The 20,077-nt window shown below is 38.7% G+C and overlaps 1 protein-coding gene across 1 annotated transcript in view; it reads right to left on the bottom strand.

Annotated features, from left to right (window-relative positions):
• Positions 1–7,512: 7,512 nt before the first annotated feature.
• The window catches only part of LOC143723736 (E3 ubiquitin-protein ligase SH3RF3-like), a 149,062-nt gene continuing 136,497 nt past the window's right edge, over positions 7,513–20,077 (bottom strand). Inside the window, exons 8-10 of the mRNA XM_077216486.1 lie at positions 13,495–13,772; positions 9,562–9,902; positions 7,513–8,098 (exon numbers count right to left, since the gene is read on the bottom strand). Coding sequence (XP_077072601.1) covers positions 7,930–8,098; positions 9,562–9,902; positions 13,495–13,772 — 788 coding nt within the window. The 3' untranslated portion in view covers positions 7,513–7,929. The remainder of the gene's footprint in view (positions 8,099–9,561; positions 9,903–13,494; positions 13,773–20,077) is intronic.

The raw sequence follows: 20,077 nt of genomic DNA, 5'->3' as shown, positions 1-20,077 counted from the left end.
GAAGTATTTGTACATCCCGCACAAACACAATAGTTCACAATTTTTGTGACTTGCCGTTAGACTAACGGTAACTCTAGGCTTGGAGTCCCTGTTATGACGTCACGCCCAGCCTAGTGGAAGGGAGGGGGCGTGCTTAAAACCACTGTAAAACATACCAACTTTTCATATTATGTTCGGCATTTTGGTATAAAAAACATAAAAAACAATGGTGGGCGGTTCTTATCTTTATGTTTAATAAGCACATTGCATTATCTTCGTGAAAAATTTAACCTGCAATTTACACTTTAAGCTTCACGTGGCTTAACACTTTTTGTTTTTGTTTTATTGGAGTGAAAGTCTTGCCATGGATGTTAGAGATGCGCGGATGGGCTATTATTTCATCCGCAACCGCATCACAAGACTCATCATCCGTCCGCCATCCATCCGCACCAACATTTTTGACAAATTTTCCCGCCCGCCATCCGCTGATACAAGGCGCTGCTCATGACAGCCACGAGACTAGAAACCGCCCGCCACCCGCCCAAATTTAAGTAAAATATTTTTTTTCGTCACGTCATCCGCGGAGTCCGCGGCTATAACCGCCAACCGCTCATCTCTAATGGATGTTCAATTGTTCATACAGTACTTGATGAAAGAACTGAGCAGAACCGGTCTGACTTATTCACATTTGCTCTATTGATGTTAAGGGGAAAAGCCTAATCAATCTAAACATTGTAAATGAGGTAAATTGAGTTTTCAGCATCATCGTCAAACACCGTGTTCGGTTCTAGAACTAGAATCAGAACTATTCTGGTTTTCAATCCTAATCCACTTGTCTGATTCACAAACAAAGTGTTATTGAAGCCATGTGGAGATTAAACATTTCAGTGAATTGTAATTAAAGGTGCAGTAAGAAATTTCTGAGAAACGTTGTTAAAAGTGGATCCGAGTGCTAAAACTTGTAGCCAATCAGCTGTAAGGGGCGTGTCCACACATTATGGGGGAGGAGGAGGGGGTTGTTGATGCATGTTACATTAGTGTGTTTGCGAATTTGGGGGCGGAGCTGTCAAGATAGGGGCGTGGCCCTTTTGGGAAGGGGTGTGTTTGTTGTGATTTCAAATATCAACAGCGTTTCTCAGAAACCACTTACTGCACCTTTAATTCCAGTTCCTTAAAAGTTCACTGACATGTTTAAGCTTCACGTGGCTTCAATAACACTTCGTATTTGTTTGTGAATCAGACTACACGTGATTTTAAATAGTCAGTTAATAATCCGATTGAAAAGCACGTAACCACCTCAATCGATCCAAATTAAATTTCGATTGGATTGTAAAGGGTGATGTAGCCCTGAAATGTATGGAATTCCAAAGCTGCCAAAATAATTAATAAATAAATACATAAATATACAAAGAAAACCAAAAAACCAAATACAAAAATAAATATACAGAGAAATGTAAAAACAAATGTGTCTTTATACTTTTATTCCCTTATGTATGATTGTATTTGTTTTCAAATTTTTTTATTTATACGTTTATTTCCACTTGTATATATTTCCACATTATGTATATGTATTATGTCTAAATTTATTAATTTCCACATTTATTTATTTTCACATTTATTTGTCCGTATGCTAATGAGGGGGGCGTGTTTTACCTCAGACATCACCAATCGAGCTCAGAGTTGCAGTGCTGAACCTTTGAAGCCACAGTGACACCTCGTGGTGACCAAACGAAATGCAGGAGGTTTGTGGACATGAATGAGAGAGTGAATAGAGATGCGCAATGTGGCCAAAATCTTATATCAAGTGATATTTAAAATCACCCTAACTGTATGTATATTCGGTGACCATACATAGTTCACTCTTTATTCTGGGCATGGTGGTATTATTTTTTTTCATATATAAAATGTATTAGCACACATGAACAGAAACCGCATCTTCAACAGATCTAATAACTTATGCTTTGACACGGAAGCGCGTGAAATTATACACTATTAATAACATTTAAATGTAAATGCGCTGGATGGTGCTGAAGAGCTTGAGTTTATTGTCGATGAGACACACAAACTCAGAGTGTGGAAAAGAACAAGTGCACATTGATCAATACGTTTGAAATGAAGGTAACTTCAGTTTCAGATTCGTGTTTCCTAACTTTGCATTCAACATGTGACAGTTTAAATGCTTAAACCTTAATGCATATTCCAGAGATACTCTTAGATACTAATAATTAATCACAAATTGGAATTATTCTGAATTAAATCAAATAAATGGTTCTCATGTAAACGCAGCTAGCGATATCATTCATTCAGATTGACATAAATGAGTTTATGCAAACATAACATGCTTAATGAAACAGCTGCTTCTCTGCAGATGGACAAACATGAGCTCCACAGAAACAACACTAGGCCAAGTAGTAATTAGTCAAACCGTAATTAATCCAATCAGTGTTTACAATGATGAGTGGAATGTATTCCTTCTGCTGTGACTGGATAATTGTTCCCTGTGATTCATTTAACTTTTCCCTTGCCATTGACGGACTTTTACGGCAATCCGTGTTTTCCCTGTTATACGGCAGGGGGCGCTATTACACATCTTCTGAAAGAGTGCAGAATCTAATGGAAGCTTGTTTCTGCCACAGGATACAAAATTAAAAAGCGACTTTTTATCTCACAATTATCACAATTGTGTGATATAAAGTCAAAATGGTGTGTTATACAGTTAGAATTGTGGGATATAAAGTCGCAATTATATGCTATACAGTTATAATTGCTTGATATTAAGTCGCAATTGTGTGTTATAAAGTCAGAATTGCATGATAGTTGCAATTGTGTAATATACAGTCAGAATTGTGTGATATAAAGTCAGAATTGTGAGATATAAAGTCGCAATGGCGTGTTATAGTCAGTACTGCCAGCTATAAATTCGCAATTGGTGTTATAAAGTCAGAATTGTGTGCTATAAAGTCAGAACTGTGTTATAAAGTCCGAATTGTGTGCTATAAAGACGCAATAGTGAGTTATAAAGTCAGAATTTGCATATATAAAGTCGCAATTGTGTGTTATAAAGTCAGAATTGCGTGATAAAGTCACAGTTGTGTGTTATAAAGTCAGAATTGTGTGATAAAGTCGCAATTATCTTTTAAAATGTTTTATTCTGTGGCAGTAAAAAGCTAGAATCTCCGGATTAAAACAGACAAAGAAGCAGAAACAAGCCATAGAAGCATTGCTTATGTCTTTGATTAAAAAAAAAAACGTGATCTCAACTTGTTCAAAATGTTGCTTTTTAAAATTAAATTTACCCACATTCAAATTTTGATAAAAACAGAATGCCATGAATGTTTTGTGAAAAATATCAAAAACGCTGGCAGGGAAAGAGTTAAAGGTGCACATCATAATCACAATGATGATGTGATGTCTATAAGAATAACTCCTTGAACCCTGCTTTTAAATCAAAGGCATTTATTGCTAAAATGTACTTGACAAACAAACAAAAACAAACCACATTATCATCATAATCAGTATAAGACAATGTGAAAATGAAAACAATGTCAAATACCAGAGGACAAGTTCTTGAGGAAATATTCCCCAACATCTCCACTCGAGCACCAATATCATATAAATATGTCAATCATATAGAGCGTGAAGTTCATGCTGAAACGCTCTGAAGGAAACTCTCATCATCAATCATTCTGCCGTCATTTACGAAGCAAAAAGAGGATTCACACTCCTGTCAAAATAACATCAGATAAAGTTAAATAAAGACAGAATGATCATGTGAAGGAGAATTATTCCTCTTTTCAGTGGTCAGGACCATCATCTCATCTCCAACATGGAGACCAACGTGTGCTTGTCTTTTGGCGAGTAAAATGGCACTTGTGCCCGAAACTCCAGAGGTGAAAAACACGGCACCATGATCAAATCCACAATGATTTGATAAAAATCGCACGACATACAGAGCGTGAGAGTAAAAACACTGTCCAGAAGAAACAGAAAGCCACTCGTGGGACCGTGTGGACGGATCGTCTTGTGCTTATGGAGACAGGCGCTGAATAATGCTGGAAAAGAAGGAATCCATGTGCTTATATTGATGCTTTTCACCTCTACATTCAGAAATGTGTGTTTACAGCACATTCAGATGCTTCGTTTGTGCTGTTAAAGCAAACCACAGCTGGGCGTTTACACAGGACGTGTTCGTGAGTCCATAACAAACTAATGTATTATAAGGGCAAAACGCTACGCAATTATGTATCTAGTGCAGGTGGACATAAGCTAACAACTAAAGTCAGTTAAACTGCGCTTTTCTTCTCTATTGTGTCATGTATCTGAGAAAGAAACGCTTCTGGAACAAGAACAAATGTGGGCGGGGCTTGATTTTGTCTGTGGGGAATTGATTGGATGGTTGTGGTATTGGTGGATCTCATGTGATTGACAGGTTGCCCCGCCCACATCATCAGAGAAGAGAAGAGATGCTGCGAGAGGAACTTATTCTGATTCAAGATTACCATGCATTTAAAACAATAATAATAAATCATTCAGAATAAACACTGCAACAAGAATTGTTTCCATTCTGATTTCATGGTGACTTTAAAAACGGCGCTGACGAACATCAGAACACGTCACTGTGTGAGCGGCCCCAAACCTGCACTGGTTTACATGTAGAACACACACTAGTGGAGCTCTATCAGGGTGGACGCATATTTAATTTGACAGAAATGAGCATTTTCATTTCAAAGAAGGGCAAACCTTCAGCTCAAACAGTAAACCATGGCACTAGCAACGGCAAAATAATGGAATTGATTCCCAAGTAATGCATGAACTGATAATGTTGGTCGCAGTGTTATTGAGATACTATTATAATTATTTATTTTCATTTTAGTTAAAGTTTTAGTATTTTTGGCGTGTTTTTGTCATTTTTATGTTTTAAAAAAAAGTCTATGCAGTTTTTATTATTTTTATTTCAGTTTTAGTTAATTTAGTACATGATGTTAAACTAAATGAAACAAAATCTAAATTAACTAAATGAAAATTAGAAATTTTGCCTTGGCAACTAGCTGAAATAAAATAAGTTTAAGTATTTATTTCAGTTAAAATTGATTAATATTATAACATTTTATTTTATTTCAAGCAACTATTTTTTTTAGTTTTAGTTTCAGTTATAATAATAATAACCCTGGTTAGTCACTGGATAAAAGCATCTGCCAAATCCATAAATGTAAATGTAACATCTTTACAGTACTGGCCTAAAAGTGATGTCTAGCACAATTCTTCACCCTTTATTCAGATATTATTAAAAATGTGCTAAAGATTCAGTAAGCATATTGTGTAGATGTGCTTGGATTTTAAAAAGCAATGAAACATGACAAATTGTGCGATATCATTTTTGTCCAGACTGTCACACAAAGAAATGATGAACCCATACAAAAACAAGAGTAAATGTTTGCTTTTTCCTCTCAGCTTTTTGTTTCGCATAGTAAAATAAAACCTGTTTTTATAATTTTGTCAGATAAATACCTTAACCAAGTTTAGTTTTGCTCTTGCATCATATATAAAATATTTCCTCGTATTGTGATGGTTTAATTGAACTTGCAGGGTCATTAAAAACAAACATCACTTTTGTCCACTACTGTATTTTCTGGAGGAATTTAATAAGAATGACTGAAATTTTGTTGGCTGAACAACTACGCAAAATAACTGGCATTAATTAATTCCGCTTCATTTTCAGAAATTAAATGCGGTCTCCTCTGACTAAAGCCACTGTGTGTGAGTGTGTGCTTCAGATTCTATCGGCTATTCTCCTGAGCGTCTCTAAAATAAAGATGCGCTGCTTGATCTGAACTCGACAGGTCCGTTCGTGTCCTCTAATGTAGAGCAGCGTCTGACGGAGATCTGTCTTCATTCAAACACCTTAAAGCCCGAAACAGACTCTCCACGAGGACAGCAACACTGATGTGTCAGTGCATTTCAATCACGCAAGTGCATGTCGTTCTCAGCGTTGCACATCGAGGACATTAATGGCTCAGAAATGTGGAGGAAACTTTCCTCAGTAACTCACGAATACATTAGTGTCGGCTTTACTTCCCTATTGGCTTCTGGAACAAGAACAAATGTGGGCGGAGCTTGATTTTGTCTGTGGGGAATTGATTGGATGGTTGTGGTTTGCTATTGGTGGATCTCATAAGAGTGACAGGTTGTAGCCCCGCCCACATCATCAGAGAAGAGAAGATATGCTGCAAGAGGAAGTTATTCTGATTCAAGATTACCAGGAACATCAATTTAACACAATAATGATATGCAATATTCTATAAAAAAGAAAAGAAAAGGATATGTCCATTTTGATTTCATGGTGACTTTAAATGTTAAATATGACCAGAGACCTGCAACACGCTGGCCAAACATGTTTGTGTACTCGTGTAAAGTCTGTTTCTGGCACATTGAGCACATGGAAAACTCATGAAAATACTTCTTCAAACTCTATAGCGCTCGACACCTGCAGATTCAAAGCAGAGACGCTTCAGGCATCAAACCTCCACAGACTCAGTAAACCACACGGATAATGAGGCAGTAAACCAGAACATGCACATCCCAGGATCCTCTGGGAGAGACAGAACCAGCATTTCAAATTAATAAGAAGAGTTTGTGCTTTCACAAAGAGCTTCACTGTGCCATCACTGTAAAGCAGCTTTCATTATGAACCGTCCTGTGTGTGAAGCTCATCAAAACATGTCCGGGGCATATTTCACTCAAAAAAACAAACATATGCATATATACATGTGTATATACTTTACACACATATATACATATACACACACACACACATATACATATATATATACACACACATATATGCTCACACACTGTGATCATTCAAAAGTTTCGGATCAGTAAGTTTAAAAAAAGCATACTTTTGTTCATAAAGGACGCATTGATTTGATCAAAAGTGACAGTAAAGACATTTATAATGTTACAAAAGATTCTATTTAAAATAAATACTGTTCTTTTGAACTTTCTATTCATCAATGAATCCTGAAAAATAAAATGTATCAAGGTTTCCACAAAAGTCTGAAGCCGCACAACTGTTTTCAATACTGATAATAATAAGAACGATTATTAATAATTGAGCACCAATAATAATTTATATAATTTAATTATTAAATTGATAATAATTATAGTAAAAAGTCATTATTCCAAACTTTTGACCAGTAGTGTGTGTGTGTATATGTATGTGTATATATAGCATATGTATATATATATGTATACATATATACATATGATATATTATATATATATATATATATATAAAAAAATGTGAAATATAAATTTAAATTATATTATTGAGACATTATTTTCACAATTAAACACACCGTAAACTAATTTTTTTGTTTAATTTCCAATTCTCAATCCTGTAATATATTATTTTGTTTTTGAATGAGCATAAAGGCACTACTATACACATACTGACATGCTGTATTAATATTTACCATTTATATAATACATCATGAATTCATTTGCATTACAAGAACGATAATCTGGTGGGGAAAATAGCCAAAAATAATTATTTGAAAAAAATTGCTTTATGCAAAATAAAATGTTGATTTTGGTGTGAAATATGACAGGTTTGATGAGCTTCATCACTCACTACATTCAGCGGATATCACTGTTGATTACATCCTCGTTGTGTCGTTATCATTCAGATCTGCTGATTCAAGGAGGAAATAAAAGCGAGGATGAAGCAGGATCTGAGATGTGATCCACACACACACACACACACACACACTCGCTCGCTGGCTCCTCCAGAAGAGCCACATCTATCATCTGAAAGGGCTTCCTAGCAGATGTATGAGGACGATGGCAGGAAAGATGCTCGTTCTTGTGTTCTTGTGCTCGTCTTCATGAGTGTGTGTCTTTCTTCGGGACGATCCCGTGATTCAGAGCTTGTCAGCTGGTGTTTGTCCTCTAGAAACTCTCCACGAAGCTGCCGGGGAACAGGCCCGTTCGACCGGTGCGCTGAAGCGTTCCCTTGTACCAGCCGTCTTCACGTTTCTTGTGCACGAACACGACGTCGCCCTCCTTCAGCTCGATCTCGGCCTCGCTCTGAGGCGGGTACGGGACGAGAACACGAAACCTGGCGGGAAGAGAAACACACGGTGTTGTGTTCAACAACAGCACAGTATCAAACATGGGCGTCGGAACCATTGTATACGCTTTTTAAGACCATTGATATTGGACCCACTCACTTCTACCGTCTCTAATTCAGCGCATACGTCTGTTCGCTTTCCAGAGCGCCGTCAAACAAATCAATTCCACTTGAGGAATGCCCTAATAAATTAAACTCCATTTCTGCTGAATCATTATATTTCTCAACGCGCCGCAACTGACGAAAATAACCGCCCGTTGAACCCTTCCAGTCAAATATTGCGTTGCAAACATCAATAACAGCTTTAAGTTGTCAATGCTGGCAAATGAGCATGGTATCAGCGGGATAATCCACGGATAGCTGTGCATTTAATGCACGACGTGAAGCGGAGTTTAGTTTACTTTAATTAAAAGCCACCAGAATACATGAAATAGCATTTAGTCCAGTAACATTTTTCTGTGGGAGGACACACACTTTTTTTTTTGCTTCCGACGCCCATGGTATCAAATCAGATTTACCTGCACTAATCAAATTAATACCATATGGGCAATGTCTGATAACATCTAACCATAAAACAATGATTTAATCAACTACAGTTCATATAATCGGGGTGAGCGGGGCACATATTATTAAACACACGTTAGACACTTTAATTCCACTTTTCGAATATTTTCTTCATTTTTATTGAAAATAAATGCCTTCCCGATCTGATATGTGGAGCAGAACGAGTTCAGCAAAAGGCGAATTCGAGTCAATTTGCGTCAAAACGATTCCGTAATTTTGTCTGGGCCAATCAGACGTCAGTGGGCGGAGTCAGTGTAAATAGCCTCTGCCAACAAGGTAAATATACACTTCGTAATCTTTTCGCACTCTGTGCATTGAAAGGGTTCCTTTGATGTTAGCGACGTAACAATATATCGTGTCACAATATATCGCAATTCAAAAATGCAACAATATGTATCGTGGAAAGTGACAATATGTATTGTGTATAGTACACCCAAATTAAAAATTACTGTGTGAGTTTTAGTATCAGTACTACATAAAACTACTATATATAATGTTGAACATAATGTATGTATGGGAATATTTGTGGATCCGGATGATGCCAAATGTTTGATGTTACCGAGTGGCTTACATTATTTTAAATATATCGAGTCAGTGACAGAGTGCAAGAATATTCATCTAAAACAATTCAGTATCTTCAGCTTCAGAATCATGAATATTTTTTATTCAGTTTTTTCTATTGTCCTGCATTGGGTTTCCAGCAGCAAGTCAAAGACTATTCATTTACACACTAATGTAATATCAAATTCGCCATTTTTACCAACAGACATATATCATGTGTCTTGGAGTATCGCTATAATATCGTATCGTGAGCTCAGTATTGTGATATGTAGACACCAGGGTATCGTTACACCCCTGGGTGATGTTAAAGGCATGTAATAGTTCACCTCTCTCGGGATAATGGCTTGGGTTCGGGCCTGATGGCCAGCGGTGAGGATGAGGAACAGGCCTGTCGTGTTGGTGGAGACACTGAGAAGTTGAGATCCAGTGAGCCACTCTTTCTGTGCAGCGGCTCCAGGCCCATGGCTCCCTGCATCTCGCTCTCCACGGGACAGGACCCGGCCCGCAGCTCCGGGGCCATGGCTCCCCGTACGGATGAAGACGAGGAGGAGGAGGACGAGGAGGGGGAGGGGTCGTGTGTGGGAGAGACCGATGGTGGCGAGCGGGACTTCTTTTTGGCTGCCGCTCCGGAGAGCAGCTTGAGGAGGCCGCTGCTCTTCTTCTCCTTCTGTGGGAGAAACAGATAGTGATGGTGAAGTGTAAATGTGAGTCTCAGTTTGCTCTATTACAAGCTCGTCTGCGTCTCACTATGTGAAGAAAATGCATAAGAACTTTATTTCTTCCATGTTTTAATTTGAAGTGTAAACCAGTGTTATTTTAGCATCATTTAGATACTATTATCACTTTTTTATATATATATTTTGAATTTAAATTTTGTTGTTTATTTTTGTCATATTTATTGTTTTATTTAAATTTTTTTTTTATTTTTTTTTATGGAATGCATTTATAAAAATGGAATTTACAGTATAAGGCGGAATGTCACGGAACTGGAATAAATCAAAAGCAGCGCTGCACACTTACACAGATGCTGATATGTAAATGTGATGTCAGCGTCTCAGTATATGAAGAAAATGCATATGAACATTATCAAAACTTTATTTTTAAAGGAACATCACACAATGTTTCTTCCAATGTTGTCCATTTGAACACTAAACCAGTGTTATTTTAGCATCATTAAGATACTATTATCGTTTTTTTTTTTTTTTTTGGTTGTATATTTTTGTCATATAAATTGTTTATAGTTTTAATTTATTTTTATTTCCGTTTTAGTTTCAGTTATTAACATTGTACAACTAAATGAAAATGAGAAATGTTGCTTCAACTAACTGAAATAAAATTAGTTATTTTATTAACAAGCAACAAAAATGTTTTTATTATGGTTTTAGTTTTAGGTAAAGATAATCACCCTGTTTTGTAGCACTTTGTTTGCTAAAAAAAACAAAACCGAATTTTTACTTTTTAAAAGGTTAATTAAATTGTGTTTTTATTTTTTTTTAGCCTTCATTTGATTACACAGACTTTCTGTCTGGGGGAAAGAAATTTCTAGGCCCTATTATTTTAAAAATGAAATTATTAAATTATTAAAGTTTTATGAATTAAATTGATAAGACACGCGTTTTGATTATTAAAATTTGCCATGTCTTCATTTGATTACCATCATAATTAATTTGGTTAATTAATAAAACGGACGACACAGAAATTCGGAAAAATAAAAGAATAAAACGGAATCCAGAAAAATGAAACCAGACAACACAGTGACCCGTGTCTTTAATGGCTGTTCTGCTGTGAATGCTGTATGTGAGTGGAGAAGAGAAGGTTTATCTGGGAAACTCAGTCTGGGTTTGGTCGAGCTGATCCGAGCTAAACTCCCAACAGAGCAAATCCAAACCAGGCCACCAGGAGGCGTCTGAGACCCAGCCTCTGACTGGAGCAGAAAGAAGAAGGACAGGTCAATCTTTTCTTCTCAGATTTTGTGTAGGAATGTGGTCTCAGACCCCTTTGTGTTCATACTGTTGCTTTTTTTTTGGTGTGTGTGTGTGTGTGGGGGGGGGGGGGGGTGGTTCTGTGTGCTTACTGGGGTGTTCTGGGTGGTGGTTGCTAGGATATTCTGTGTGTTTGTTAAGCAGTTGCTGGGATGTTCTGGGTGGTTTCTGGGGCACTCTGGGTGGTTGCTAGGCAGTTGCTGGGGCGTTCTGGATGGTTGCTAGGCAGTTGCTGGGGCGTTCTGGATGGTTGCTAGGTGGTTGCGGGGGGTTCTGGGTGGTTCATAGGCTGTTGCTAGGGCACTCTGGGTTGTTGCTAGGCGGTTGCTGGGGGGTTCTGGGTGGTTCATAGGCTGTTGCTGGGGCACTCTGGGTGGTTGCTAGGCAGTTGCTGGGGCACTCTGGGTGCTGGCTAGGTAGTTGCTGGGGAATTCTGGGTGGTTGCTAGGCGGCTGCTGGGGCAATTTGGGGGGTTGCAAGGCGGTTGCTGGGGCATTCTGGGTGGTTGCTAGGCAGTTGCTGGGGCGTTCTGGATGGTTGCTAGGCAGTTGCTGGGGCATTCTGGGTGGTTGCTAGGCGGTTGCTTGGGCCCTCTGGGTGGTTACTAGGCAGTTGCTGGGGCGTTCTGGGTGGTTGCTGGAGCATTAAAAATCCGACATGTGTCTGAACATGAGATATGTGCATCAGGCCTGATGTGCTGACATCATGAGATCACATGTGCACACCATTTCCTTTCCACCCGTGCATGACTTGTGTGTCTCGTTGTCTTATTTTTAACCATGCGTGTGACTCTGAGCTAATTAACAGCCCATAATCAACATGGAGGAACGACTGCTGAAACAACATGTGATGACACATCACTCATGTTCATCACATGACCTCAGTGAAGTCTGTTTCTTATCTGCCAACATAAAGGCTGAGAAAATATTTATTTTCAGCTGTAAAACTTTTTTTTGCTGATTTGCTTAGATCCTTTATTAAATTAAATATTTATGTATTCAATATACTATTAAAGTAAAAGCAGAGCAAATAATTTTGAACCTAAGTGGGTGAATTATGTATATGATGTATATTATGATGTTATGATGAACTATATGCCTTTCTCCACTGATGTTCTGAGTTTTTCTAAGCATTTCTAAGAATGCTGATTGTTAGAAGGCAACTGTTTGACCCTGAGATGGTGAACGGGAAAATGGTTTGTGTAACATTAGCAACACATTATTAGCTGTTTAACGTAGTCAAGCCAAAGGCTAATCATATAAATTACCGTTATGTGTTTGCAGTTGTAGAGATCGATCCTGTATAATTCACTCTTCTGCTGCCAACATCTATGGCTGAATTACACCAGTATTTCCACTTTCCATTGTGGAGCGTTTACTACAGTACAGTTGAACAAGTGGATCAGGTAATCCAAGCTGGTGTGAGTGAGTGGAGGCGGGTGCTAATTTGCATATTCATAGTTTCATGTATACTAAATGAGGCAAGGGTGTCAAGTTACATTCGAGCTATTTCAAGGCATGAAGAAATTATTTTCACAGGAAAAAACATTTAAATATGTCCTTTTGGTGATCAAAGATGAGTTTTTAAGGATAAAATGATTGACAGGGGGACTTTAAAACAAGAACAAATGTCTGCCATTGGAGTCATAAAAATAAACTTTAGAAATAAAGGGGAAACAAAGATTATTTTCTGACCACACTGGCAGACATTTTTTCTTGTTTTAAACAAAAACTCACTTAATTTTAAAACATTTTTAATTATACAAAACTTAAGTCTTTTAATATTAAACTAATTATGGCAAAAATTAATTTAGTCTTTTTTAGGCATTTATTGTCCCTCATGATAATTAGTACTAGTATATATTCATATTCTAGTTGTATCCATATACTATGAAAACTAGTACTAAAATAAATATTGATATACTATTATAACTAGTACTAGTTAAAATTCATATACTATGAAAACTAGTACACTATGATAACTAGTACTAGTTATATCAATATAATAAGATAACTACTACTAGTTCTATTCATTGATAACTCGTATACAATGATAACTGGTACTAGTTATATTGATATGCTAAAATAACTACTACTAGTTCTATTCATATACTATGATCACTAGTACTAGTATATATTCATATACTAGTAATCATAAGGGACAATAAATGCATAATAAAAACCAAATTTCTGTCATAATTAATTTGATTTATTATAACTATGATATATTTAAATTTACTAATGAACTTCAATGAATATGTTAATGAGCACGACTAACCTTCTCCACCTTCTTGTCCTGGAGTTTATGGAGTCCGTGAGCGTGTGGAGCGTCTCCTGCGTTCAGATGCGCCGCGGTGACGTTGGGCGGGGTGATGGCGGAGGAGGCGGAGCTCATGAGGAGTCTTGAGTTCGGGTTAGGAGAGAGCGGGTGCACCTGAGGGGTCGCCACCATCGACAGGGGTCGAGCGGGGGGGCGGGACGGGCTGGCCTGGGGTCGCAGAGGGGTCACAGACGCCGTGGGTCGCTCAGGGCTGCTGCTCGCCGGAGGACTGTGGACTGTCAATCATTTTAAATGCAATTAGTCATTTGTCACATGAATGTATGTAGTCAGGGTTTGAAATTAACCTTTTCACTCACCGGCCAATTTGGCTACTAAATTTTTAAGTTACTGGCCATTCAGAACTTCTACTAGCCAGAAAAAAAAGAAATAAACCAGATTAACTTCGTCACAGTTTATAGGCTAATATATACACTCACCTAAAGGATTATTAGTAACACCATACTAATACTGTGTTTGACCCCCTTTCGCCTTCAGAACTGCCTTAATTCTACATGGCATTGATTCAACAAGGTGCTGAAAGCATTCTTTATAAATGCTGGCCCATATTGATAGGATAGCATCTTGCAGTTGATGGAGATTTGTGGGATGCACATCCAGGGCACGAAGCTCCCGTTCCACCACATCCCAAAGATGCTCTATTGGGTTGAGATCTGGTGACTGTGGGGGCCATTTTAGTACAGTGAACTCATTGTCATGTTCAAGAAACCAATTTGAAATGATTCGAGCTTTGTGACATGGTGCATTATCCTGCTGGAAGTAGCCATCAGAGGATGGGTACATGGTGGCCATAAAGGGATGGACATGGTCAGAAACAATGCTCAGGTAGGCCGTGGCATTTAAACGATGCCCAATTGGCACTAAGGGGCCTAAAGTGTGCCAAGAAAACATCCCCCACACCATTACACCATCACCACCAGCCTGCACAGTGGTAACAAGGCATGATGGATCCATGTTCTCATTCTGTTTATGCCAAATCCTGACTCTACCATCTGAATTTCACAACAGAAATCGAGACTCATCAGACCAGGCAACATTTTTCCAGTCTTCAACTGTCCTATTTTGGTGAGCTCTTGCAAATTGTAGCCTCTTTTTCCTATTTGTAGTGGAGATGAGTGGTACCCGGTGGGGTCTTCTGCTGTTGTAGCGCATCCGCCTCAAGGTTGTGCGTGTTGTGGCTTCACAAATGCTTTGCGGCATACCTCGGTTGTAACGAGTGGTTATTTCAGTTAAAGTTGCTCTTCTATCAGCTTGAATCAGTCGGCCAATTCTCCTCTGACCTCTAGCATCAACAAGGCATTTTCGCCCACAGGACTGCCGCATACTGGATGTTTTTCCCTTTTCACACCATTCTTTATAAACCCTAGAAATGGTTGTGCGTGAAAATCCCAGTAACTGAGCAGATTGTGAAATACTCAGACCGGCCCGTCTGGCACCAACAACCATGCCACGCTCAAAATTGCTTAAATCACCTTTCTTTCCCATTCTGACATTCAGTTTGGAGTTCAGGAGATTGTCTTGACCAGGACCACACCCCTAAATGCATTGAAGCAACTGCCATGTGATTGGTTGATTAGATAATTGCATTAATGAGAAATTGAACAGGTGTTCCTAATAATCCTTTAGGTGAGTGTATATATATTATAAAATTTGGATTTCATACATTTATTTCGTATTCAAACAAAATCTGGTCGTCCAACATATCCTCGCTTCCTCTTTTATCCTCATCCTTTTCACCAAAAATTTTAGGTGGACAGATCAATACACAGAATATTAAAAACAATGTAGGATGTTGGAAAAAAAGAAAGTCTTTTCTGTTCACCAGATGTTTTTTAATCTTCGCTATTGCTTCAATGCAAATGAACAAGCGCCGTTATTTGTTGCGTAGTGATGTGTGTGTGTTCAAGTAAGCCAGATATGAGCAGATTCTGCGCAATACACTGTATTTAATATATCAGACTGACTCGAGTTGTGGATTTGCGCTAAATCTGTGCAAATTTGAACTTCCCAGCAAGGTGAGTAAACATAATGAGTAACACGCCAAATTGGCTTGTGATTTGACAGCGTTACCTGCCACTGTTGATTTTACACGCATTTGGCGAGTATTAATTTCAAACCCTGTATGTACAGTATTGTTTTTAAAATTAAATGTTTAATGGTTTTTAACAGAAAATAGAACACAAACAAGAGTATTACACAGACATGTTAGGCAGCAGATCACACAGGAAATAGAACGAGAGAACATAAACGTGCTGCATGTCTTCGAGTGAAGCATAACACTGTGTTCTTTTACATGCGAGCAGCTCGTGATCCCCTGTGTTTTTTAGTGTCTCGTCTCTGCATGTGTTGTGAGTTTGGGTCTATTTTAACATGCATTTGAAAATGCAATGCATGTGACCATCTTCCCAAACTTTTAATGAGAAGCGCTTACAGACCAGCTGTCAAATGAGAAACTTTAATGAAGAAATTAATGTCGCAAGTTGTACTGTAAAAAAATATTATTATTATTGTTTTTTTTAAATACAAATTTACATTATATATTAAATATTACATATAATTTAAAAATATAAAAATATATATATACACACACACACACATATATATATACAGTATATATACACACACATATATATATATTACACATATAGATATAGGTATATAGATATAGATATACACACACACACACACACACACACACACACACACACACATACATATATATATATATATATATATATATATATATAAAATAAAATAAGAAATAAAAATAAATCCCCCCAAGTAATGCATCACTATTTTGAGCAGTCCTGAATGTGTCGTCATGTGATTAGATGATGTCACAGCAGGGTGTGATTAGATGATGTCACAGCAGGTGTGATTAGATGATGTCATAGCAGGTGTGATTAGATGATGCCACAGCAGATGTGATTAGATGATGTCACAGCTGGTGTGATTAGATGATGTCATAGCAGATGTGTTTGATGATGTCACAGATTAGATGATTAGATTAGATGTGATTAGATGATGTCACAGCTGGTGTGATTAGATGATATGACAGCAGGTGTGATTAGATGATGTCACAGCAGATGTGATTAGATGATGTCACAGCAGGTGTGACTAGATGATGTCACAGCAGGTGTGATTAGATGATATCACAGCAGGTGTGATTAGATAATGTCACAGCAGATGTGATTAGATGATGTCATAGCAGGTGTGATTAGATGATGTCACATCAGATGTGATTAGATGATGTCACAGCAGGTATGATTAGATGATGTCACAGCAGGTGTGATTAGATGATGTCGCAGCTGGTGTGATTAGATGATGTCACAGCTGGTGTGATTAGATGATGTCACAGCAGGTGTGATTAGATGATGTCACAGCTGGTGTGATTAGATGACATCACAGCAGGTGTGATTAGATGATGTCACAGCAGGTGTGATTAGATGATGTCGCAGCTGGTGTGATTAGATGATGTCACAGCAGGTGTGATTAGATGATGTCACAGCTGGTGTGATTAGATGATATCACAGCAGGTGTGATTAGATGATGTCACAGCAGGTGTGATTAGATGATGTCACAGCAGATGTGATTAGATGATGTCACAGCAGGTGTGATTAGATGATGTCGCAGCAGGTGTGATTAGATGATGTCACAGCAGGTGTGATTAGATGATGTCACAGCAGATGTGATTAGATGATGTCACAGCAGGTGTGATTAGATGATGTCACAGCAGATGATGTCGCAGCAGGTGTGATTAGATGATGTCACAGCAGATGTGATTAGATGATGTCAAAGCAGGTGTGATTAGATGATGTCATAGCAGATGTGATTAGATGATGTCAAAGCAGGTGTGATTAGATGATGTCACAGCAGGTGTGATTAGATGATGTCACAGCAGGTGTGATTAGATGATGTCACAGCTGGTGTGATTAGATGACATCACAGCAGGTGTGATTAGATGATGTCACAGCAGATGTGATTAGATGATGTCACAGCAGATGTGATTAGATGATGTCACAGCAGGTGTGATTAGATGATGTCGCAGCTGGTGTGATTAGATGATGTCACAGAAGGTGTGATTAGATGATGTCACAGCAGATGTGATTAGATGATGTCACAGCAGGTGTGATTAGATGATGTCACTGCAGGTGTGATTAGATGATGTCACAGCTGGTGTGATTAGATGACATCACAGCAGGTGTGATTAGATGATGTCACAGCAGATGTGATTAGATGATGTCACAGCAGATGTGATTAGATGATGTCACAGCAGGTGTGATTAGATGATGTCGCAGCTGGTGTGATTAGATGATGTCACAGAAGGTGTGATTAGATGATGTCACAGCAGATGTGATTAGATGATGTCACAGCAGGTGTGATTAGATGATGTCACAGCAGGTGTGATTAGATGATGTCACAGCAGATGTGATTAGATGATGTCACAGCAGGTGTGATTAGATGATGTCACAGCAGATGATGTCGCAGCAGGTGTGATTAGATGATGTCACAGCAGATGTGATTAGATGATGTCACAGCAGATGTGATTAGATGATGTCACAGCAGGTGTGATTAGATGATGTCACAGCAGATGATGTCGCAGCAGGTGTGATTAGATGATGTCACAGCAGATGTGATTAGATGATGTCAAAGCAGGTGTGATTAGATGATGTCACAGCAGATGTGATTAGATGATGTCAAAGCAGGTGTGATTAGATGATGTCACAGCAGGTGTGATTAGATGATGTCACAGCAGGTGTGATTAGATGATGTCACAGCTGGTGTGATTAGATGACATCACAGCAGGTGTGATTAGATGATGTCACAGCAGGTGTGATTAGATGATGTCGCAGCTGGTGTGATTAGATGATATGACAGCAGGTGTGATTAGATGATGTCACAGCAGATGTGATTAGATGATGTCACAGCAGGTGTGACTAGATGATGTCACAGCAGGTGTGATTAGATGATATCACAGCAGGTGTGATTAGATAATGTCACAGCAGATGTGATTAGATGATGTCATAGCAGGTGTGATTAGATGATGTCACATCAGATGTGATTAGATGATGTCACAGCAGGTATGATTAGATGATGTCACAGCAGGTGTGATTAGATGATGTCGCAGCTGGTGTGATTAGATGATGTCACAGCTGGTGTGATTAGATGATGTCACAGCAGGTGTGATTAGATGATGTCACAGCTGGTGTGATTAGATGACATCACAGCAGGTGTGATTAGATGATGTCACAGCAGGTGTGATTAGATGATGTCGCAGCTGGTGTGATTAGATGATGTCACAGCAGGTGTGATTAGATGATGTCACAGCTGGTGTGATTAGATGATATCACAGCAGGTGTGATTAGATGATGTCACAGCAGGTGTGATTAGATGATGTCACAGCAGATGTGATTAGATGATGTCACAGCAGGTGTGATTAGATGATGTCGCAGCAGGTGTGATTAGATGATGTCACAGCAGGTGTGATTAGATGATGTCACAGCAGATGTGATTAGATGATGTCACAGCAGGTGTGATTAGATGATGTCACAGCAGATGATGTCGCAGCAGGTGTGATTAGATGATGTCACAGCAGATGTGATTAGATGATGTCAAAGCAGGTGTGATTAGATGATGTCATAGCAGATGTGATTAGATGATGTCAAAGCAGGTGTGATTAGATGATGTCACAGCAGGTGTGATTAGATGATGTCACAGCAGGTGTGATTAGATGATGTCACAGCTGGTGTGATTAGATGACATCACAGCAGGTGTGATTAGATGATGTCACAGCAGATGTGATTAGATGATGTCACAGCAGGTGTGATTAGATGATGTCGCAGCTGGTGTGATTAGATGATGTCACAGAAGGTGTGATTAGATGATGTCACAGCAGATGTGATTAGATGATGTCACAGCAGGTGTGATTAGATGATGTCGCAGCAGGTGTGATTAGATGATGTCATAGCAGGTGTGATTAGATGATGTCACAGCAGATGTGATTAGATGATGTCACAGCAGGTGTGATTAGATGATGTCACAGCAGATGATGTCGCAGCAGGTGTGATTAGATGATGTCACAGCAGATGTGATTAGATGATGTCACAGCAGATGTGATTAGATGATGTCACAGCAGGTGTGATTAGATGATGTCACAGCAGATGATGTCGCAGCAGGTGTGATTAGATGATGTCACAGCAGATGTGATTAGATGATGTCAAAGCAGGTGTGATTAGATGATGTCACAGCAGATGTGATTAGATGATGTCAAAGCAGGTGTGATTAGATGATGTCACAGCAGGTGTGATTAGATGATGTCACAGCAGGTGTGATTAGATGATGTCACAGCTGGTGTGATTAGATGACATCACAGCAGGTGTGATTAGATGATGTCACAGCAGGTGTGATTAGATGATGTCGCAGCTGGTGTGATTAGATGATGTCACAGAAGGTGTGATTAGATGATGTCACAGCAGATGTGATTAGATGATGTCACAGCAGGTGTGATTAGATGATGTCGCAG

The sequence above is a fragment of the Siphateles boraxobius genome, unplaced genomic scaffold (assembly GCF_051911475.1).
Source record: "Siphateles boraxobius isolate OS27281-9 unplaced genomic scaffold, OSU_SipBor_1 7, whole genome shotgun sequence".
NCBI lineage: Eukaryota > Metazoa > Chordata > Actinopteri > Cypriniformes > Leuciscidae > Siphateles > Siphateles boraxobius.
The sequence above is the reverse complement of the archived record's forward strand: the minus strand, read 5'-3'. Positions and strand labels throughout refer to the sequence as shown.